Below are 22,826 nucleotides of genomic sequence, written 5' to 3' on the forward strand. Positions count from 1 at the left end.
ATGAATGTTCATTGAGGTTTTGTTGCTTGAATAAAGCTTTTGATGATATATTTTCTTAGAGTTAGAAACTTGAAAACTGGAAGTGGAAAAACAGTTTTTGTTTTGTGAAAGTTTGAATACTTAGTGGTTTAATCTTATTCCAAAGGCTTTGATATTTTTATATGATGATCCTAAGCCTCTTATATACATGTTAGGATGTTATTTCGAAAATATTTAGTATTAGTTTTAAAGATATGATTTTCTATGCAAGAGGATTTCGGTTAGGCCTAAACATTGATGTTTTTGAGTTAGATCCATGTTTTATTAAATTTTAGCCATGTGATTGTAAGTTTGATGGTTGGATCTTCTTTAGGACACATTTTTAAATCATGTGATGTGTTAGTTTGAAGATCACATGTCTTTAAGCCATGGATCAAGAGATTGATCATAGTTAGTTGGGAAAAACAGTTTTTATTTTGGACTAAGTTTAAAACCAAAAACTCCAAGTGTTTTTTTGTGATTTTTGGTGAGTTTTGTTTGATAATTTAAAGCATTTTTTTTTATCTTAGGATGATGTTATGAATATGTTAGAAGTAAGATTTGATTTTTTAGAATTTTTGGAGATGTTTTTATTAAGGTCAAACTTGTGATTTAAGGTTTACTTTTTGTTAAAAAGTTTGGGTCTCTTTACAAAAAGTTTGGTGTTGATAATTAGCTTTTTCTTAATGGATATTGATATGAACTCGCAGGAACGGAATCCCTTGAACCCACAATCAAATTGAAAACTTCCCAAGAAAACCAAAATCAAGCCAATGGATGGAGAACCTAGACCCGATGAGAACTTGTTTCAAGAACCTAGATTATATTAAAATCTAGACCCGTTGAAGAACCCGTCTCAAGAACCCAGATTACAAAGGAGGAACGCCACAAAGGTTGTGATTTACCTTTGATAAGTTCAAAAGTTCAATTAAGAACAAGAGGAGTAAAACTCAACTCACAATGAATAAATTTATCAAATTTCATAAACTTCATAATCTGATTAGAATGAGGCTACATAGAGTAATTAAAGCAAAACCTAATGAAACCCTAGCCAAAATAAACCCCATCTTCCAAAAGTACCCCTGAGTGAACAGTGCCACGGCTACTGTACAACGCTACAGTACTCGGCTACAGTAATCCTAACCCTAGTTCAATAAAATATTAACTTTCCCAACATGCCCTTGCATAGGCCCCCTCAAGTGGTTCCCATAATAAACTCAATTATTCTAAACTAATAAAATAAGTCATTTACAAGAATTAAATAAGTTGAAAGTCTTCAAGTGCCCAAGACCTTCATCATAACTTATCAAATGAATCAAAACTGAATCTTCATCATTTAAGCCCTTTAACTTGTATTTGGGCCATCTGGAACTTGCAACGTATCTTTAAGACTAGGCCCACCTTAGTTCCCATCATTCCCCCTCTCCTCAAAAGGATTCGACCTCGAATCTCCACCTGGATCAAAGGGAAAACTGTTAGTAACATTATCATTGATTTCATATGCATTGTCATTAATTTGTTCAAGAATTTGAGAACATCCATCCAAGCTACTCTTGTTGTCAACAGATAAAGACATTAAATCTAAAGGAGTAAACAGATTAAGTCTATCAACAATTTCAAAAGGAGAATATAAAGTGGTAGTATGCATGGTCCTGTTATATGCAAACTCTATAAATCCATCCATAACCACAAAAATAGAATTTCTACTCCTTTCTTTCCTAGGCAGCCCCAAAACAAAGTCCATAGATATGTCTACACATGACTTACTAGGAATAGGTAAGGGCGTATGCAACCCATGTGGCAAAAGTATAAATTTGGCCTTTCTGCATGTAATGCACCTGCCACAAATACAATTGACATCTCTCTTCATCTTAGACCAACATAAATGTTCATGCAAAATGTCTAATATTTTCTTGACACCAGAATGACTTCTCCAAATATATGCAAACTCAATGAAGGGCAAATGATAGTCCAACAAACTTTCATGCAACAGGTCAATGTATGGCAAATGATACTCCCACAAACATTCCTGAAACACACCTAAAACTTTTTTTACAATACAATGACCACTCCAATTATATGTAAACACAATGAATGACAAGCAATACTCCCACAAATGTTCATGCAACATGTTAATGAATGACGAATGATACTTCCATAAACGTTCATGCAACACTTCTATCAATGGCAAAAGATACTCCCACAAACATTCATGCAACACATAAATGAATGACAATTGATACTTCCACAAACGTTCATGCAACACGTCATTGAAAGGCAAATGATATTCCCACAAACATTCATGCAACACAACAAAAGTCTTCCTTACACCATGGTTACCCAACAAACCACCATGTCCATCACACACAAGCAACTTACGCAAAAAACTAGTAGGTACACAAAATCGATTCTTTCTAAACAAGTACCAATCTAGTTTATAGAACTTACCAAACGACACTTTCTCACATGTTCCATACACACTAGCAAAGTCATCATCATTAGCATGCAATTCCTTATTATATTCAAGTTTCAACAATTTTGCATCTAAAATGAAGATAAGTACATACCTTCTTGCTAAAGCATCAACCATAAAAGTTTCCATACCTTGTGTCTATTTGAATACATGAGGAAAAGTCTCAATACAATCCTCCCGCTTAGTATGCATTCTAGTCAACAACTTACCTTGTCCCTTTAAGTGTGTCAATGACTCTTGTTTTTCCAAGAAAGGTCGATTAAGAATTGTCGCACCTGGCACAAAATCAATGTAGGGCTCTATCTCCCTAATAGGTGGCAATCCACAAAAGACACCACTAGGAAACATGACCTCATATCCCTGCAACAAAGAGACAACAATACTAGGCAAACATACGTCAAGTCCATTAGAATTAAGACTCGCCTTAGCACAAAAACTCAAATTTCTCTTTATTTTTCTCCCACTTTCTTCACACTCTCTTTTCTTTCCACTCTCTTTTTCTTTTTCACTCTCTTTTTCACAATTACTTTTCAACTCATTCTCTCTTTTGCTTAAGGTCTTAGTCTCACCCTCTTCTTTTTTCTCTCTCATTTTTCTGTCTTTCTCCATTTCGGTCTCACTGTTTCTTTTCTTCTCAATCTCACATTCACTCTTTCTTTTCAGCACAATCTCACTTTCACTGTCACCTTCACTCTTACTATTAAGCTCATTCTCACTTTTTCTTGAGGTTTCAGCCTCACCCAAATCTTTTCCCTTTGGTGGTTCGGTCTTCTCCTTTGCTACAACTTGATCATTTTTGTCCCACTTTGGTTTCCAAGAAGTACTAGAAACCGAAGTATACCTTGATGTACCCTTTCCTTTTAGCCGTCTCTCCACCTTCATAGCCATGTGCACCATGTCCTCTACCTCCTCATAATGTTGCAACTCAACTACATTGGCTATCTCCCTATTCAACCCCTTAAAAAATCTTTTCATTATGGCCTCCCGATCCTCCACTACATTAGCCGGAATCATATCCACTTCCATCTCCTTATGGTAGTCCTCTACACTCCTAGACCCCTGTATAAGATTTTGTAATTTTTGGTAGAGGTCTCTGTAATAGTGGCTAGGTACAAATCTCCACCTCATAATAGCTTTCAACTCTCTCCATGTTTCTACAGGCCTCTCAAAATTCCTCCTCCTATTGGATACTAATTGATCCCACCAAATAATCGCATAATCAGTGAACTCAATTACAGCCAACTTCATCTTTTTCTCCTCAGAATAATTATGACAATCAAATACCAACTCTATTCTTTTCTCCCACTCTAAATAAACTTCAGGGTCAGTTCTACCTTGGAATGATGGTATTTTCATTTTGATGCTTCCAAGGTTCTTATCTACTCTATCTCGACCCCCTGAGTTTGCCCTAAGGCCTCTTCCATGCCTAACTCTTCTATGTCTACCCAATCCAACTTCAGATGTTAGCACTTCCTCATCCTCACCATACTCTCCATTCTCATACCCATTCTTAATATTAGGCTCACGTCGCCTCCTATCTTTCTCTCCTTGCAGATTTCTAACCATTGCTTCTTGATTATCCATACTATTCCTCACTTCACCTAACACCAAGTTCAACCGCTCAAACTCTTTGATATGAACCCGTGGGAATGAATTCCCTTGAACCCACAATCAATTTGAAAACTTCCCAAGAAAGCAAAAAATCAAGTCAAGGATGGAGAATCTAGACCCGATGAGAACCCGTTTCAAGAACCTAGATTATATTAAAATCTAGACCCGTTGAAGAACCCGTCTCAAGAACCCAGATTACACGGGAGGAACGCCACAAAGGTTGTGATTTACCTTTGATAAGTTCAAGAGTTCAATCAAGAACAAGAGGAGAAAACTCAACTCACAAATAAAATTCAATAATTGTCTAACTCTCAAATGAGGCTACAAAGAGTTTTTAAAGCCAAATCTAATCAAAACCCTAGCCAAAATAATGCCCCTTTAACCCAAAATTACCCTTGATGAACAGTACACACGGCTACAGTAACCCCTACAATAAATTGATGAAACCCTAGTTCCTAAAATGTAACTTTCCAAATAAGCCCTTGGCCAAAATACAAGGCCTTCCCAAAAACATAGTTTAAAAGAAATAAGACATGTGAGCCAAGCATCTTCAAGCCCACTTATTCTAAACTAATAAAATAAATCATTTAACCAAATTGGAAGCCTCCAATAACAATAGGCCGTATCTCTAAGTCATGTCTTCCACAGCTTGAATAAAGTGGATCAAAGCTGGTTCTTCTTCTTTCAGACCCATCTTCAGTGTTGGGCTCTTGCTGGCTTCATCCCAAGTGGATTGCACCAATCCTTGGTTCCTATCATTAATTTTCTCATTAAAGTGGATTGCTTCCTTGATCTTCTTGGCCCTTGATCTTGTAATTGGCCCATCTGGAACTTGCAAATGATCTTTAAGAGTAGGCCCACCTTGGTTCCTATCATTCCCCCTCTCCTCAAAAGGATTCGACCTCGAATCTTCACCTACATCAAAAGGAGAAAGACCAGAAACATTGAAAGTTGCAGAAACTTTATACTCACCTGGAAGATCCACTTTATATGCATTGTCATTAATTTTGCCTAGAATTTGGAAAGGTCCATCTCCTCGAGGATGCAACTTAGTCCTTCTATGGGCTGGGAATCTTTCTTTGCGCATGTGAACCCAAACCCAATCTCCTGGTTCAAAGATGACACGCCTTCGTCCTTTATTGGCTTGGGAAGCAACCCTTTCATTCTTTTGGGCAATTTGAAGCCGTACCCTCTCATGAAGTGACTTCACCAACTCCGCCTTCTTTTGTCCATCCAAACTACTCCTGTCATCAACAGGTAAAGGCATCAAATCCAAAGGAGTAAGTGGATTAAATCCATAAACAATTTCAAAAGGAGAGTATGAAGTAGTAGTATGCATCGTCCTATTATATGCAAACTCTATAAATGGCAAACAATCCTCCCAAGTTTTTAAATTCTTATGAACAACAGTGCGTAAAAGCTGAGTTAAAGTCCTATTAACTACTTCAGTCTGACCATCAGTCTGTGGATGACAAGTAGTGGAAAATAAGAGCTTAGTACCCAATTTCCCCCACAACACCTTCCAAAAGTAGCTAAGGAATTTAACATCCCTATCAAAAACAATACTCCTAGGTACACCATGGAGTCGCACTATCTCCCGGAAAAACAAGTCAGCTATGTTTGTTGCATCATCTGTTTTATGGCATGGAATGAAATGTGCCATCTTACTGAATCTATCCACAACAACAAAAATAGAATCCCTACCCCTTTTGGTCCTAGGCGGCCCCAAAACAAAGTCCATAGATATGTCTACCCATGGCTCACTAGGAACGGGTAAGGGTGTATACAACCCATGTGGCAAAACCTTAGATTTGGCCTTTCTACATGTAATGCACCTTCCACAAATACGGTTAACATCTCTCTTCATCTTAGGCCAAAAGAAATGTTCATGCAAAATGTCTAAAGTTTTCTTGACACCAAAGTGTCCCATTAATCCCCCACCATGTGCCTCACGCACCAATAACTCACGCATAGAACAATTTGGCAGACAAAGTTTGCTTTTTTTAAACAAATAACCATCATGCTTGTAAAACTTACAAAATGCCGCCTTATCACATGCCACATACACATTTGAAAAATCAGCATCATCGGCATACATGTCTTTCAGGTATTCAAACCCAAGCATTTTGGCACTCATAGAAGTAAGAAGTACATACCTCCGGGATAGCGCATCAGCAACAATGTTCTCCTTACCTTGCTTTAACGGATGACATAGGGAAAGGTCTCAATGTATTCCATCCATCTAGCATGCCTTTTATTCAACTTACCTTGACCCTTGAGATGCTTCAATGATTCATGATTGGTATGGATCACAAATTCTCTTGGCCATAGGTAGTGCTGCCAAGTCTCTAATGCACGAACAAGAGCATAAAGCTCTTTGTCGTAAGTAGGGTACTTCAGGGATGCCCCACTTAACTTTTCACTGAAGAAGGCTATGGGCCGCCTATCCTGCATCAAAACGGCTCCAATCCCTATTCTTAAGGCATCACATTCAATCTCAAAAGCTTTGTTAAAATCAGGTAATGCTAACACAGGTGCAGAACACAACCTTTCTTTAATAGTGGCAAAAGCATTCTCTTGATTAGCCCCCCAATGAAACCCAACATTCTTTTTAATTACCTCAGTGAGTGGTGCAGCAATGGTGCTGAAGTCTTTAACAAAACGCGAATAAAAGCTAGCTAACCCATGAAAGCTTCTTACCTCAGTGATGCTTTTCGGCGTTGGCCACTTTGATGGCCTTGACTTTCTCTTCATCCACCTCAATACCCTTTGTACTAACAACGTAACCAAGAAAAACAACTTTTTCCATGCAAAAGGTACATTTCTTGAAATTAGCATACAACTTTTCACATCTCAACACATCAAACACATATCTAAAATGCTCAATATGTTCATTTAAGTTCTTGCTGTACACTAAGATATCATCAAAGTACACAACCACAAACTTGCCTATGAATGCACGTAGGACATGGTTCATTAATCTCATGAAAGTACTGGGCGCATTTGTAAGTCCAAATGGCATAACCAACCATTCATAAAGCCCATACTTAGTCTTAAAAGCAGTTTTCCATTCATCACCCTCTTTCATTCTAATTTGATGGTACCCACTTTTAAGATCAATTTTACTGAAAATACATGAGCCATGCAATTCATCAAGCATATCATCCAATACCTATGCCTGAAGCATCACACTCAATTTCAAAAGTTTTAGCAAAGTTAGGTAAAACAAGCAAAGGTGCATTAGTTAACTTTTCTTTGATCAGACTAAATGCCTTTTCTTGTTCTTTTCCCCACTTAAACGGCACATTTTTCTTGATGACTTCAGTAAGAGGGGCGGCTAAGCTACTAAAATCACGCACAAACCGTCTATAGAAGCTAGCTAAGCCGTGGAAACTCCTCACTTGGCTGACTGTTGTAGGCGTTGACCACTCTTGGATTGCCTTCACCTTTTCCTCATCCACCTCAATTCCTCTCTTACTAACAGCAAAACCAAGAAACACAAGCTTATCCGTGCAAAAGGTGCACTTTTTGAGGTTAGCAAACAACCTTTCTTTCCTTAGAATTCCCAAAACAAATTTCAAATGCATTACATGTTCTTCCAAATTTTTGCTATAGATCAGGATATCATCAAAATACACAACTGCAAATCTGCCAATAAATGCTCGCAAAACATGGTTCATCAAACGCATAAATGTGCTCGGAGCATTAGTTAAACCGAAAGGCATCACTAACCACTCATACAAACCATATTTAGTCTTAAAAGCAGTTTTCCATTCATCACCTTCTTTCATCCTAATCTGATGATATCCACTCTTAAGATCAATTTTTGTAAAGACACAAGAACCATGCAATTCATCCAGCATATCATCTAGTCTAGGAATGGGATGACGATACTTTACCGTTATGTTGTTGATGGCTCGGCAGTCAACACACATCCTCCATGTTCCATCCTTCTTGGGAACTAACAGCACCGGAACCGCACAAGGACTCATACTTTCACGCACAAACCCCTTCTCCAATAATTCACTTACTTGCCTCTGAAGTTCCTTGGTCTCCTCGGGATTACTCCTATAAGCAGGTCGGTTTGGAATTGATGCACCAGGTATGAAATCAATTTGATGTTCAATCCCTCGGATTGGAGGTAAACCATAATGATGGGAACCAAGGTGGGCCTAGTTTTAAAGATATGTTGCATGTTCTAGATTGGCCAAATACAAGTTCAAGAGCTTAAATGATGAAGATTCAGCTTTGATTCATTTGATGAACTATGGAAAGGGCAACAACAAGTCTTAAAGGCTTTGGGCACTTGAAGGCTTTCAACTTATTTAATTCATTTAAAGCACTTATTTTATTAGTTTCGAATAATTGGGTTTATTATGGGAAACACTTAAGGGGGTCTATGCAAGGGCATGTTGGGAAAGTTATTATTTTATTGAACTAGGGTTAGGGTTACTGTAGCCGAGTTACTGTAGCGCGGCACTGTTCATCCAGGGGCACTTTTGGAAGATGGGGGTTTATTTTGGCTAGGGTTTCATTAGGTTTTCCTTTAAATACTCTATGTAGCCTCATTCTAATCAGATTATGAAGTTTATGAAATTTGATGAATTTATTTATTGTGAGTTGAGTTTTACTCCTCTTGTTCTTAATTGAACTTTTGAACTTATCAAAGGTAAATCACAACCTTTGTGGCGTTCCTCCTTTGTAATCTGGGTTCTTGAGACGGGTTCTTCAACGGGTCTAGATTTTAATATAATCTAGGTTCTTGAAACGAGTTCTCATCGGGTCTAGATTCTCCATCCATAGACTTGATTTTGGCTTTCTTGGGAAGTTTTCAAATTGATTGTGGGTTCAAGGGATTCCTTTCCCGCGGGTTCATATCACATAAGATACCTCTTCAGGAAGGACATCTTCAAACTCCTGCAAAAGAGAAACAATATTGCTCGGCAAAGCACCGACGAGATCATTAGTACATAAAAGAGCCTCCTTGTACATGAGTACAATAAGGGGCTGGTGTGAAAATAATGCTCTCTTGATCTCACTTTTTTTTGCAATGTAATTGAATTTCTCCTCTCTTGCTCTCACTATAGCCGAAATCCTCTCTCTTTCTTTTTCACTCTGATCAATGTTTTTCTCTCCTTTTTTTTTTAAGTCTTTTTTTTCAGTTTCGGCTTTCCTTTCCTTTTCCTTTTTTTTTTTTCATTCGAACTTTGTAACTTTAATTGGTCCTCCCTGACCTGTTTTGGAGTTAATGGCACAAGAGTGATAGGTTGCCTATTAAGAGTGAAGGAATACTTATTTGTGAATCCATCATGCGTAACCCTCAGATCATACTGCCATGGTCTTCCGAACAGTAAATGGCATGCGTGCATAGGAACCACATCACAAAGCACCTCTGATAAGAACCCGCGGGAAAGGAATCCCTTGAACCCACAGTCAATTTGAAAATACCCCAAGAAAGCCAAAATCAAGTCAACGGATGGAGAACCTAGACCCAATGAGAACTCGTTTCAAGAACCTAGATTATATTAAAATCTAGACCCGTTGAAGAACCCGTCTCAAGAACCCAGATTACAAAGGAGGAACGCCACAAAGGTTGTGATTTACCTTTGATAAGTTCAAAAGTTCAATTAAAAACAAGAGGAGTAAAACTCAACTCACAATGAATAAATTCATCAAATTTCATAAACTTCATAATCTGATTAGAATGAGGCTACATAGAGTATTTAAAGGAAAACCTAATGAAACCCTAGCCAAAATAAACCCCCATCTTCCAAAAGTACCCCTGGATGAACAGTGCCGCGGCTACAGTGCCGAGCTACAGTAACTCGACTACAGTAACCCTAACCCTAGTTCAATAAAATAATAACTTTCCCAACATGCCCTTACATAGTTATAAACCCAATTATTCTAAGCAAATAAAATAGGTCCTTGAAATTAATTAAATAAGTTGAAAGCCTTCAAGTGTCCAAAGCCTATAAGTTATGTTGTTGCCCTTTCCATAGCTTATGAATTGAATCAAAGCATAATCTTCATCGTTTAAGCCCTTGAACTTGTATTTGGCCCATCTGGAACGTGCAACATATCTCTAAGACTAGACTCACCTTGGTTCCCATCATTCCCCCTCTCCTCAAAAGGATTCGACCTCGAATCTCCACCTGGATCAAAGGGAAAATGGTTAGTAACATTGAAAATAGTAAAAACAAGATAGTTACCTGAAAGATCCATTAGACATGCATTTTCATTAATTTGTTCAAGAGTTTGGAAAAGACCATCCAAGCTACTCCTGTCATCAACAGGTAAAGGTGTTAAATCTAAAGGAGTAAATCGATCAAGTCTATAAACAATGTCAAATGGTGAAAATTTAGTAGTAGCATGAACACTCCAATTATATGTAAACTCAATGAATGGTAAACAATACTCCCACAAATGTTCATGAAGCACATCTAAAGTCTTCCTCGAACCAAAATGACCACTCCAATATGCAAACTCAATGAATGGCAAATGATACTCCCGGAAACGTCCATGTAACAATTCAATGAATGGCAAATGATACTCCCACAAACGTTCAAGAAACAAGCCTAAATCTTTCCTTGCACCAAGGTCACCCAACAAACCAGCATGTCTATCACACCCAAGCAACTTACGCAAAAAACTAGTAGGCACACAAAATCTATTCCCTCTAAACAAGTACCAATCTAGTTTATCGAACTTACCGAACGATGCTTTCTCACTTGTTCCATACACACTAGCAAAGTCATCATCATTAGCATGCAATTCCATATCATATTCAAGTCCCAACAATCTTGCATCTAAAATGAAAACAAAAACATACTTTCCTGCTAAAGCATCAATCACAAAATTTTCCATACCTTGTGTGTATTTGAATACATGAGGAAAAGTCTCAATACAGTCCTCCCACTTAGCATGCATTTTACTCAACAACTTACCTTGTCCCTTTAAGTGTGCCAGGAACTCATGTTTTTCAAATAAAGGTCGGTTAGGAATTGTCGCACCTGGCACAAGATCAACGTAATGCTCTATCTCCCTAATAGGTGACAATCCCCTAAACACACCTCTAGGAATCACGACCTCATATCCCTGCAACAAAAAAACAACAACACTAGGCAAATAGTCGTTAAATTCGTTAGCATAAAAGCTGGCCTTAGCATAAAAACTCACTTTTGTCTTTTTATTTCTCTCTACAATCTCTCTTTCTTTTTCCTCTTGTGTCTCCACTCTTTTTTCTTGACTCTCAACCACCTCTCTATTTTCTTTTTTTTTCTCTCTTTCTTTTGATGTTTCGGCCTCATTCTCTTTTTTTCTCTCACTCTCTTTGTTCTTTTCACTCTCTGTTTTTCTTTCACTCTCCTCTTTTTTTGAACTATTGGCCTCACAATTGTTTTTCAACTCATTCTCTCTTTTTCTTGAGGTTTCAGCCTCACCCAAATCTTTTCCCTTTGATGGTTCGCTCTTCCCCTTTGCTACAACTTGATCATTTTTGTCCCACTTTGGTTTCCAAGGAGTACTAGAAACCGAAGTATACCATGATGTACCCTTTCCTTTTAGCCGTCTCTCAACCTTCATAGCCATGTGCACTATGTCCTCTACCTCCTCATAATGTTGCAACTCAACTACATTGGCTATCTCCCTATTCAACCCCCTCAAAAATCTTGTCATCGTGGCCTCCCGATCCTCCACTACATTAGCCCGAATCATAGTCACCTCTATCTCCTTATGGTAGTCCTCTACACTCCTAGACCCCTGTATAAGATTTCGTAATTTTTTGTAGAGGTCTCTATAGTAGTGGCTAGGTACAAATCTCCGCCTCATGATAGCTTTCAACTCTCTCCATGTTTCTACAGGCCTTTCAAGATTCCTCCTCCTATTGGATACTAATTGATCCCACCAAATAATCGCATAATCAGTGAACTCAATTACAGCCAACTTCATCTTTTTCTGCTCAGAGTAATTATTACAATCAAACACCAACTCTATTCTTTTCTCCCACTCTAAATAAACTTCAGGGTCAGTTCTACCTTGGAATGATGGTATTTTCATTTTGATGCTCCCAAGGTTCTTATCTACTCCATCTCGACCCTCTGAGTTTGCCCTAAGACCTCTTCCATGCCTAACTCCTCTATGTCCACCCAATCCAACTTCAGATGTTAAGCCTTCCTCATCCTCACCAAACTCTCCATTCTTATACCCATTCCCAATTCTAGACTCACGTCGCCTCCTATCTCTCTCACCTTGCAAATTTCTAATAATTGCTTCTTGATTATCCATACTATCCCTCACTTCACCCAACACCAAGTTCAACCGCTCAAACTGTTGTTGCATGGCTTGCAACACAAAGGATGAGTTATCTGCCACACCTTTTGGTGATGAGTCACTTCTATGAGACATCATAATATGCTACACAAAAAGAATGTTAGTGGAAAACCTCACACACTCCCTTACGTGTTTACACTCGAATAATGGCACTCCACTCGTGTTTCACTCTTAATGGCTTTTTCCCGATAATAGTCTCACACTCTCTTGCCTTTTACCTCAATAGTTTTTCCACTCAAGTTCTGTCAGAACTAAATGAACTCAATCAAGACAAGGCAACCTTGTTTTATCCCAACTAGTAATTAGATTCAGGAAACAAGAACAAGAGAAACATGAAGGAATAAAAATGACACGAGAATCAATGAAGTTATACGAATGAAAGAGTAACAATAAGACAAGATACCAACTTGAGTGATGTACGCAGCAGCCCCTTTGATGATAAGGTTCAATCAACAAATTTCTTTTTTTCTCATTGTCGTAACTATGTAGCAACTTTGAATATGCTACCTTCTCTTCTCTTCAACTTCTTCTTTTTTTTTTTTTTTTTTGGAATTTTCTTTTCTTTTCTTTTCTTTTCCTTTCCTTTCTTTTCTTTTCTTTTCTTTTCCTTTCCTTTCTTTTCTTTTCTTTTCTTTTCTTTTCTTTTCCTTTCTTTTCTTTTCTCTAATTCATCCACAAACAGCAATATTCAATTGTGAAAACCAACCAATTGAATTCAAACACACAAACATGGACAATGAAATAGAAAAGAATCAATGGAACGACACTCCAAGCAATTGACAAACTTAGAGATGCAGGAAACTCTAGAATTTTGAAACCCTAGGGGATGCAAATTTCAGCCAAACCCAAAACCTTAAGAATTTCAGCAGCCTACTTTTTATTTCAATTTTTTTTTTTTTTGGCAACCCTAGAACAATGAAGCCCTAGAATTAAATTTAAGGATACTAAAATTAAAAGATAGAATCAGACCTGATTGGAAACCTTGCTCTGAATACCAAATGATATGAACCCGCGGGAAAGGAATCCCTTGAACCCACAGTCAATTTGAAAATACCCCAAGAAAGCCAAAATCAAGTCAACGAATGGAGAACCTAGACCCAATGAGAACTCGTTTCAAGAACCTAGATTATATTAAAATCTAGACCCGTTGAAGAACCCGTCTCAAGAACCCAGATTACAAAGGAGGAACGCCACAAAGGTTGTGATTTACCTTGATAAGTTCAAAAGTTCAATTAAGAACAAGAGGAGTAAAACTCAACTCACAATGAATAAATTCATCAAATTTCATAAACTTCTGAAAATGAGGCTACAAAGAGTATTTAAACCAAAACCTAATTAAAACCCTAGATAAAATAAAACCCCATCTTCCAAAAATACCGCTGAGTGAACAGTGCCGCGGCCACAGTATGGCGCTACAGTAACTCGGCTACAGTAACCCTAATCCTAGTTCAATAAAATAATAACTTTCCAAATATGCCCTTACATAGGCATAAACCCAATTATTCTAAGCAAATAAAATAGGTCCTTGAAATTAATTAAATAAGTTGAAAGCCTTCAAGTGTCCAAAGCCTATAAGTTATGTTGTTGCCCTTTCCATAGCTTATGAATTGAATCAAAGCATAATCTTCATCGTTTAAGCCCTTGAACTTGTATTTGGCCCATCTGGAACGTGCAACATATCTCTAAGACTAGACTCACCTTGGTTCCCATCATTCCCCCTCTCCTCAAAAGGATTCGACCTCGAATCTCCACCTGGATCAAAGGGAAAATGGTTAGTAACATTGAAAATAGTAAAAACAAGATAGTTTCCTGAAAGATCCATTAGACATGCATTTTCATTAATTTGTTCAGGAGTTTGGAAAAGACCATCCAAGCTACTCCTGTCATCAACAGGTAAAGGTGTTAAATCTAAAGGAGTAAATCGATCAAGTCTATAAACAATGTCAAATGGTGAAAATTTAGTAGTAGCATGAACACTCCAATTATATGTAAACTCAATGAATGGTAAACAATACTCCCACAAATGTTCATGAAGCACATCTAAAGTCTTCCTGGAACCAAAATGACCACTCCAATATGTAAACTCAATGAATGGCAAATGATACTCCCGGAAACGTCCATGTAACAATTCAATGAATGGCAAATGATACTCCCACAAACGTTCAAGAAACAAACCTAAATCTTTCCTTGCACCAAGGTCACCCAACAACCCAGCATGTCTATCACACCCAAGCAACTTACGCAAAAAACTAGTAGGCACACAAAATCTATTCCCTCTAAACAAGTACCAATCTAGTTTAGCGAACTTACCGAACGATGCTTTCTCACTTGTTCCATACACACTAGCAAAGTCATCATCATTAGCATGCAATTCTATATCATATTCAAGTCCCAACAATCTTGCATCTAAAATGAAAACAAGAACATACTTTCCTGCTAAAGCATCAATCACAAAATTTTTCATACCTTGTGTGTATTTGAATACATGAGGACAAGTCTCAATACAGTCCTCCCACTTAGCATGCATTTTACTCAACAACTTACCTTGTCCCTTTAAGTGTGCCAGGAACTCATTTTCTTCAAATAAAGGTCGGTTAGGAATTGTCGCACCTGGCACAAGATCAACGTAGTGCTCTATCTCCCTAATAGGTGACAATCCCCTAAACACACCTCTAGGAATCACGACCTCATATCCCTGCAACAAAAAAACAACAACACTAGGCAAATAGTTGTTAAATTCGTTAGCATAAAAGCTGGCCTTAGTATAAAAACTCACTTTTGTCTTTTTATTTCTCTCTACAATCTCTCTTTCTTTTTCCTCTTGTGTCTCCACTCTTTTTTCTTGACTCTCAACCACCTCTCTATTTTCTTTTTCTCTCTCTCTTTCTTTTGATGTTTCGGCCTCATTCTCTTTTTTCCTCTCACTCTCTTTGTTCTTTGTTCTTTTCACTCTCTGTTTTTCTTTCACTCTCCTCTTTTTTTTGAACTCTTGGCCTCACAATTGTTTTTCAACTCATTCTCTCTTTTTCTTGAGGTTTCAGCCTCACACAAATCTTTTCCCTTTGATGGTTCGCTCTTCCCCTTTGCTACAACTTGATCATTTTTGTTCCACTTTGGTTTCCAAGGAGTACTAGAAACTGAAGTATACCTTGATGTACCCTTTCCTTTTAGCCTTCTCTCCACCGTCATAGCCATGTGCACCATGTCCTCTACCTCCTCATAATGTTGCAACTGAACTATATTGGCTATCTCCCTATTCAACCCCCTCAAAAATCTTTTCATTATGGCCTCCCGATCCTCCACTACATTAGCCCGAATCATAGCCCCCTCCATCTCCTTATGGTAGTCCTCTACACTCCTAGACCCCTGTATAAGATTTTGTAATTTTTTGTAGAGGTCTCTATAAGTAGTGGCTAGGTACAAATCGCCTCATGACTAGCTTTCAACTCTCTCCATGTTTCTGAGGAGCCTCTCAAAATTCCTCCTCCTATTGGATACTAATTGATCCCACCAAATAATCGCATGAATGGGTGGACTTTCAGTGCGATGACTGTCTTTGCGCTGGGGTAATTGTGACGATGTGCCAGCTCCATTTAACATGCATAAATGAAGCGGGGTTCGGTTCTGCGGCAGATGATGGTGTTTCGTTTGTTGGCCGGGTTTATTTGTCTGCCATCGCAATTTTGGTTTGCCTGGAATGTTCCCTTTCTTCTATGTCTTAATCCAACTTCAGATATTTAGCACTCATCCTCACCACTTTCTCCATTCTCATACCATTCTTAATAATGACTCATGTCGCCTCCCTGCTCTTTCTCTGCTTGCATTCCCAACAAGTACTTCTTGATTATCCACCACTATTCTCCACTTCACCTAACACCAAGTTCAACGCTCAAACTCATGTTGCGTAAGCACAAGGGATGAGTTGTCTGTTGAAGTGGGCTTTATCGATGAGACGTGCAGGGTGCTGCTGGGGTAACAGTGTGGTGAAAACCTCACACGCGCCGTGTTTCAGCACAGAGATGTGGGCACTCTGCTTTGGTTTCGCTCTTGTGAAACAGATAATGAGACTCCGCTCTCCTTGCTTACCCCTCAATAATTTCCACTCGGTCTTTCAGAACTAAATAATGAACTCAATCAAAGACAAAACATGCTGTTTATCCCAATAGTAATTAAATTCAAAGAAACAAAACAAGAAAACATGAAAAGAATAAAATATTACGAGAATCAATAGAGATTATCTGAAATGAAAAAATAACAATAAGACAAAGATACCAACTTTTGAGTGATGGCAGCAGCCCCGCTGATGATGGGTTCAATCAACAAATTTCTTTCTTTCTCATTGTTGTAACTATGTAGCAACTTTGAATATGCTACCTTCTCTTCTCTTCAACTTCTTCTTCTTTTTTTTTTTTTTTTGGAATTTTCTTTTCTTTTCCTTTCCTTTCTTTTCTCTAATTCATCCACAAACAGCAATATTTAATTGTGAAAACCAACCAATTGAATTCAAACACACAAACATGGACAATGAAATAGAAAAGAATCAATGGAACGACACTCCAAGCAATTGACAAACTTAGAGATGCAGGAAACCCTAGAATTTTGAAACCCTAGGTGATGCAAATTTCAGCCAAACCCAAACCCTAAGAATTTCGGCAGCCTACTTTTTGTTTCAATTTTGTTTTTTTGGCAACCCTAGAACAATGAAGACCTAGAATTAAATTTAAGGATACTAAAATTAAAAGATAGAATTAGACCTGATTGGAAACCTTGCTCTGAATACCAAATGATATGAACCCGCGGGAAAGGAATCCCTTGAACCCACAGTCAATTTGAAAATACCCCAAGAAAGCCAAAATCAAGTCAACGAATGGAGAACCTAGACCCAATGAGAACTCGTTTCAAGAACCTAGATTATATTAAAATCTAGACCCGTTGAAGAACCCGTCTCAAGAACCCAGATTACAAAGGAGGAACGCCACAAAGGTTGTGATTTACCTTTGATAAGTTCAAAAGTTCAATTAAGAACAAGAGGAGTAAAACTCAACTCACAATGAATAAATTCATCAAATTTCATAAACTTCATAATCTGATTAAAATGAGGCTACATAGAGTATTTAAAGGAAAACCTAATGAAACCCTAGCCAAAATAAACCCCCATCTTCCAAAAGTACCCCTGGATGAACAGTGCCGCGGCTACAGTGCCGAGCTACAGTAACTCGGCTACAGTAACCCTAACCCTAGTTCAATAAAATAATAACTTTCCCAACATGCCCTTACATAGTTATAAACCCAATTATTCTAAGCAAATAAAATAGGTCCTTGAAATTAATTAAATAAGTTGAAAGCCTTCAAGTGTCCAAAGCCTATAAGTTATGTTGTTGCCCTTTCCATAGCTTATGAATTGAATCAAAGCATAATCTTCATCGTTTAAGCCCTTGAACTTGTATTTGGCCCATCTGGAACGTGCAACATATCTCTAAGACTAGACTCACCTTGGTTCCCATCATTCCCCCTCTCCTCAAAAGGATTCGACCTCGAATCTCCACCTGGATCAAAGGGAAAATGGTTAGTAACATTGAAAATAGTAAAAACAAGATAGTTACCTGAAAGATCCATTAGACATGCATTTTCATTAATTTGTTCAGGAGTTTGGAAAAGACCATCCAAGCTACTCCTGTCATCAACAGGTAAAGGTGTTAAATCTAAAGGAGTAAATCGATCAAGTCTATAAACAATGTCAAATGGTGAAAATTTAGTAGTAGCATGAACACTCCAATTATATGTAAACTCAATGAATGGTAAACAATACTCCCACAAATGTTCATGAAGCACATCTAAAGTCTTCCTCGAACCAAAATGACCACTCCAATATGCAAACTCAATGAATGGCAAATGATACTCCCGGAAACGTCCATGTAACAATTCAATGAATGGCAAATGATACTCCCACAAACGTTCAAGAAACAAACCTAAATCTTTCCTTGCACCAAGGTCACCCAACAAACCAGCATGTCTATCACACCCAAGCAACTTACGCAAAAAACTAGTAGGCACACAAAATCTATTCCCTCTAAACAAGTACCAATCTAGTTTATCGAACTTACCGAACGATGCTTTCTCACTTGTTCCATACACACTAGCAAAGTCATCATCATTAGCATGCAATTCTATATCATATTCAAGTCCCAACAATCTTGCATCTAAAATGAAAACAAGAACATACTTTCCTGCTAAAGCATCAATCACAAAATTTTTCATACCTTGTGTGTATTTGAATACATGAGGAAAAGTCTCAATACAGTCCTCCCACTTAGCATGCATTTTACTCAACAACTTACCTTGTCCCTTTAAGTGTGCCAGGAACTCATTTTCTTCAAATAAAGGTCGGTTAGGAATTGTCGCACCTGACACAAGATCAACGTAGTGCTCTATCTCCCTAATAGGTGACAATCCCCTAAACACACCTCTAGGAATCACGACCTCATATCCCTGCAACAAAGAAACAACAACACTAGGCAAATAGTTGTTAAATTCGTTAGCATAAAAGCTGGCCTTAGCATAAAAACTCACTTTTGTCTTTTTATTTCTCTCTACAATCTCTCTTTCTTTTTCCTCTTGTGTCTCCACTCTTTTTTCTTGACTCTCAACCACCTCTCTATTTTCTTTTTCTCTCTCTCTTTCTTTTGATGTTTCGGCCTCATTCTCTTTTTTCCTCTCACTCTCTTTGTTCTTTTCACTCTCTGTTTTTCTTTCACTCTCCTCTTTTTTTGAACTCTTGGCCTCACAATTGTTTTTCAACTCATTCTCTCTTTTTCTTGAGGTTTCAGCCTCACCCAAATCTTTTCCCTTTGATGGTTCGCTCTTCCCCTTTGCTACAACTTGATCATTTTTGTTCCACTTTGGTTTCCAAGGAGTACTAGAAACTGAAGTATACCTTGATGTACCCTTTCCTTTTAGCCTTCTCTCCACCGTCATAGCCATGTGCACCATGTCCTCTACCTCCTCATAATGTTGCAACTGAACTATATTGGCTATCTCCCTATTCAACCCCCTCAAAAATCTTTTCATTATGGCCTCCCGATCCTCCACTACATTAGCCCGAATCATAGCCACCTCCATCTCCTTATGGTAGTCCTCTACACTCCTAGACCCCTGTATAAGATTTTGTAATTTTTTGTAGAGGTCTCTATAGTAGTGGCTAGGTACAAATCTCCGCCTCATGATAGCTTTCAACTCTCTCCATGTTTCTACAGGCCTCTCAAAATTCCTCCTCCTATTGGATACTAATTGATCCCACCAAATAATCGCATAATCAGTGAACTCAATTACAGCCAACTTCATCTTTTTCTCCTCAGAGTAATTATGACAATCAAACACCAACTCTATTCTTTTCTCCCACTCTAAATAAACTTCAGGGTCAGTTCTACCTTGGAATGATGGTATTTTCATTTTGATGCTTCCAAGGTTCTTATCTACTCTATCTCGACCCCCTGAGTTTGCCCTAAGGCCTCTTCCATGCCTAACTCTTCTATGTCTACCCAATCCAACTTCAGATGTTAGCACTTCCTCATCCTCACCATACTCTCCATTCTCATACCCATTCTTAATATTAGGCTCATGTCGCCTCCTATCTTTCTCTGCTTGCAGATTTCTAACCATTGCTTCTTGATTATCCATACTATTCCTCACTTCACCTAACACCAAGTTCAACCGCTCAAACTCATGTTGCATGGCATGCAACACAAAGGATGAGTTATCTACTCGCCCCCTTGGTGATGAGCTACTCCGATGAGACATTACAAGGTGCTGCACAGAAGAATGTTAGTGGTAAAAAAGAAAACCTCACACACTCCCTTACGTGTTTCAACTCGAATAATGACACTCTACTCGTGTTTCACTCTTAATGGCTTTTTCCCGATAATAGTCTCACACTCTCTTGCCTTTTACCTCAATAGTTTTTCCACTCAAGTTCTTTCAGAACTAAATGAACTCAATCAAGACAAGGCAACCTTGTTTTATCCCAACTAGTAATTAGATTCAGGAAACAAGAACAAGAGAAACATGAAGGAATAAAAATGACACGAGAATCAATGAAGTTATACGAATGAAAGAGTAACAATAAGACAAGATACCAACTTGAGTGATGTATGCAGCAGCCCCTTTGATGATAAGGTTCAATCAACAAATTTCTTTCTTTCTCATTGTTGTAACTATGTAGCAACTTTGAATATGCTACCTTCTCTTCTCTTCAACTTCTTCTTTTTTTTTTTTTTCGAATTTTCTTTTCTTTTCTTTTCTTTTCTCTAATTCATCCACAAACAGCAATATTCAATTGTGAAAACAACCAATTGAATTCAAACACACAAGCATGGACAATGAAGTAGAAGAGAATCAATGGAACGACACTCCAAGCAATTGACAAACTTAGAGATGCAGGAAACCCTAGAATTTTGAAACCCTAGGTGATGCAAATTTCAGCCAAACCCAAAACCCTAAGAATTTCGGCAGCCTACTTTTTGTTTCAATTTTGTTTTTTTGGCAACCCTAGAACAATGAAGACCTAGAATTAAATTTAAGGATACTAAAATTAAAAGATAGAATTAGACCTGATTGGAAACCTTGCTCTGAATACCAAATGATATGAACCCGCGGGAAAGGAATCCCTTGAACCCACAGTCAATTTGAAAATTCCCCAAGAAAGCCAAAATCAAGTCAACGAATGGAGAACCTAGACCCAATGAGAACTCGTTTCAAGAACCTAGATTATATTAAAATCTAGACCCGTTGAAGAACCCGTCTCAAGAACCCAGATTACAAAGGAGGAACGCCACAAAGGTTGTGATTTACCTTTGATAAGTTCAAAAGTTCAATTAAGAACAAGAGGAGTAAAACTCAACTCACAATGAATAAATTCATCAAATTTCATAAACTTCATAATCTGATTAAAATGAGGCTACATAGAGTATTTAAAGGAAAACCTAATGAAACCCTAGCCAAAATAAAACCCCATCTTCCAAAAGTACCCCTGGATGAACAGTGCCGCGGCTACAGTGCCGAGCTACAGTAACTCGGCTACAGTAACCCTAACCCTAGTTCAATAAAATAATAACTTTCCCAACATGCCCTTACATAGTTATAAACCCAATTATTCTAAGCAAATAAAATAGGTCATTGAAATTAATTAAATAAGTTGAAAGCCTTCAAGTGTCCAAAGCCTATAAGTTATGTTGTTGCCCTTTCCATAGCTTATGAATTGAATCAAAGCATAATCTTCATCGTTTAAGCCCTTGAACTTGTATTTGGCCCATCTGGAACGTGCAACATATCTCTAAGACTAGGCTCACCTTGGTTCCCATCAACCTCATCCTCATATTTGCCAATGGATAATGCCACCAACACTTGTCTTGTCACCTTGATTTCCCCACATTCATTCAACCACTGAAGCCGGTAAGGTTGTGGATGTTTCAAGGTAGTTAAAGCCAATTTCTCCACCAAATAAGTGCTGGCTACATTTGTGCAACTCCCACCATCGATAATGACACTGCAAACTTTGTTCACATTGAGAACTCGCCTTGCAACCAATAAATCTCCAACTACAGCATTTTGCTCATCGTCAGCATCCTCCATAGATGGCATATCATCATTATCTACTTCTTCCTCATTTTCTGACTCAAGCTCTCCTTGGGCATTTATCACCATCACCCTCTTGTTTACACACTGGCTGGCTATATGTCCGCGCCCCTGACATTTAAAACATTTAATATCACGTGTTTTAGAACTTGAAGTCTCGATTGTACCTGAAGTAGTGGCGGTCTTTAAGTTGGCATTCTTAGAGGATTCAAATTTTGGCTTATTTTGTTGCTGCTCATCCCTTTTTGGAGTTGTCTTCCACGAACTGGTTGTAGCCATAGGCGACTCCTCCTAGCCAATCCCTTTCGTTTGAATTGTTCCTCCACCTTTATGGCTTGAACTCCACCAACAATTGTGATGAAACCCGATAACAATGATGGCTTGGAACCCCAAGATCATATTGACAAGATTTGTTGAGCCTTGACCAGTCACCGAACTAGATGAAAAACCAAGACTACGAAGGATTGAAAACGCCACACCAAGAAATCAGAATCAAGGTGATAAGTTTGGAGCTTGAACGCCACAAGATTAACTTGATAAGTTCAAAGAGTTCTTTGAAGAACCAAGAGGAACACAAGACCTCACAAAGACAAATAAGCTTCTGAAATTTCAAATCTGATATTAAAACTCGAAATAACCTCCTTTATATACTTGGAACAACCCTCCAAGAATAGGAAAAGTCATAACTACAGCTTTAAAAGCAACACAAATATTAACATAACAAGTCCCACGAATTTTAGGCCTCTTGGACTTCTAGAGGCAG

General features: G+C 38.1%; 1 protein-coding gene across 1 annotated transcript in view; it reads right to left on the reverse strand.

Moving 5' to 3' along the window:
• The window catches only part of LOC118344014, a 46,415-nt gene extending 24,073 nt beyond the window's left edge, over positions 1 to 22,342 (reverse strand). The window contains exons 1-3 of the mRNA XM_035683747.1: positions 21,778 to 22,342; positions 8,036 to 8,231; positions 7,375 to 7,657 (exon numbers count right to left, since the gene is read on the reverse strand). Coding sequence (XP_035539640.1) covers positions 7,375 to 7,657; positions 8,036 to 8,231; positions 21,778 to 22,342 — 1,044 coding nt within the window. The remainder of the gene's footprint in view (positions 1 to 7,374; positions 7,658 to 8,035; positions 8,232 to 21,777) is intronic.
• Between the last annotated feature and the right edge of the window lie 484 nt (positions 22,343 to 22,826).

This window comes from Juglans regia, chromosome 12 (assembly GCF_001411555.2).
Source record: "Juglans regia cultivar Chandler chromosome 12, Walnut 2.0, whole genome shotgun sequence".
Classification (NCBI taxonomy): domain Eukaryota; kingdom Viridiplantae; phylum Streptophyta; class Magnoliopsida; order Fagales; family Juglandaceae; genus Juglans; species Juglans regia.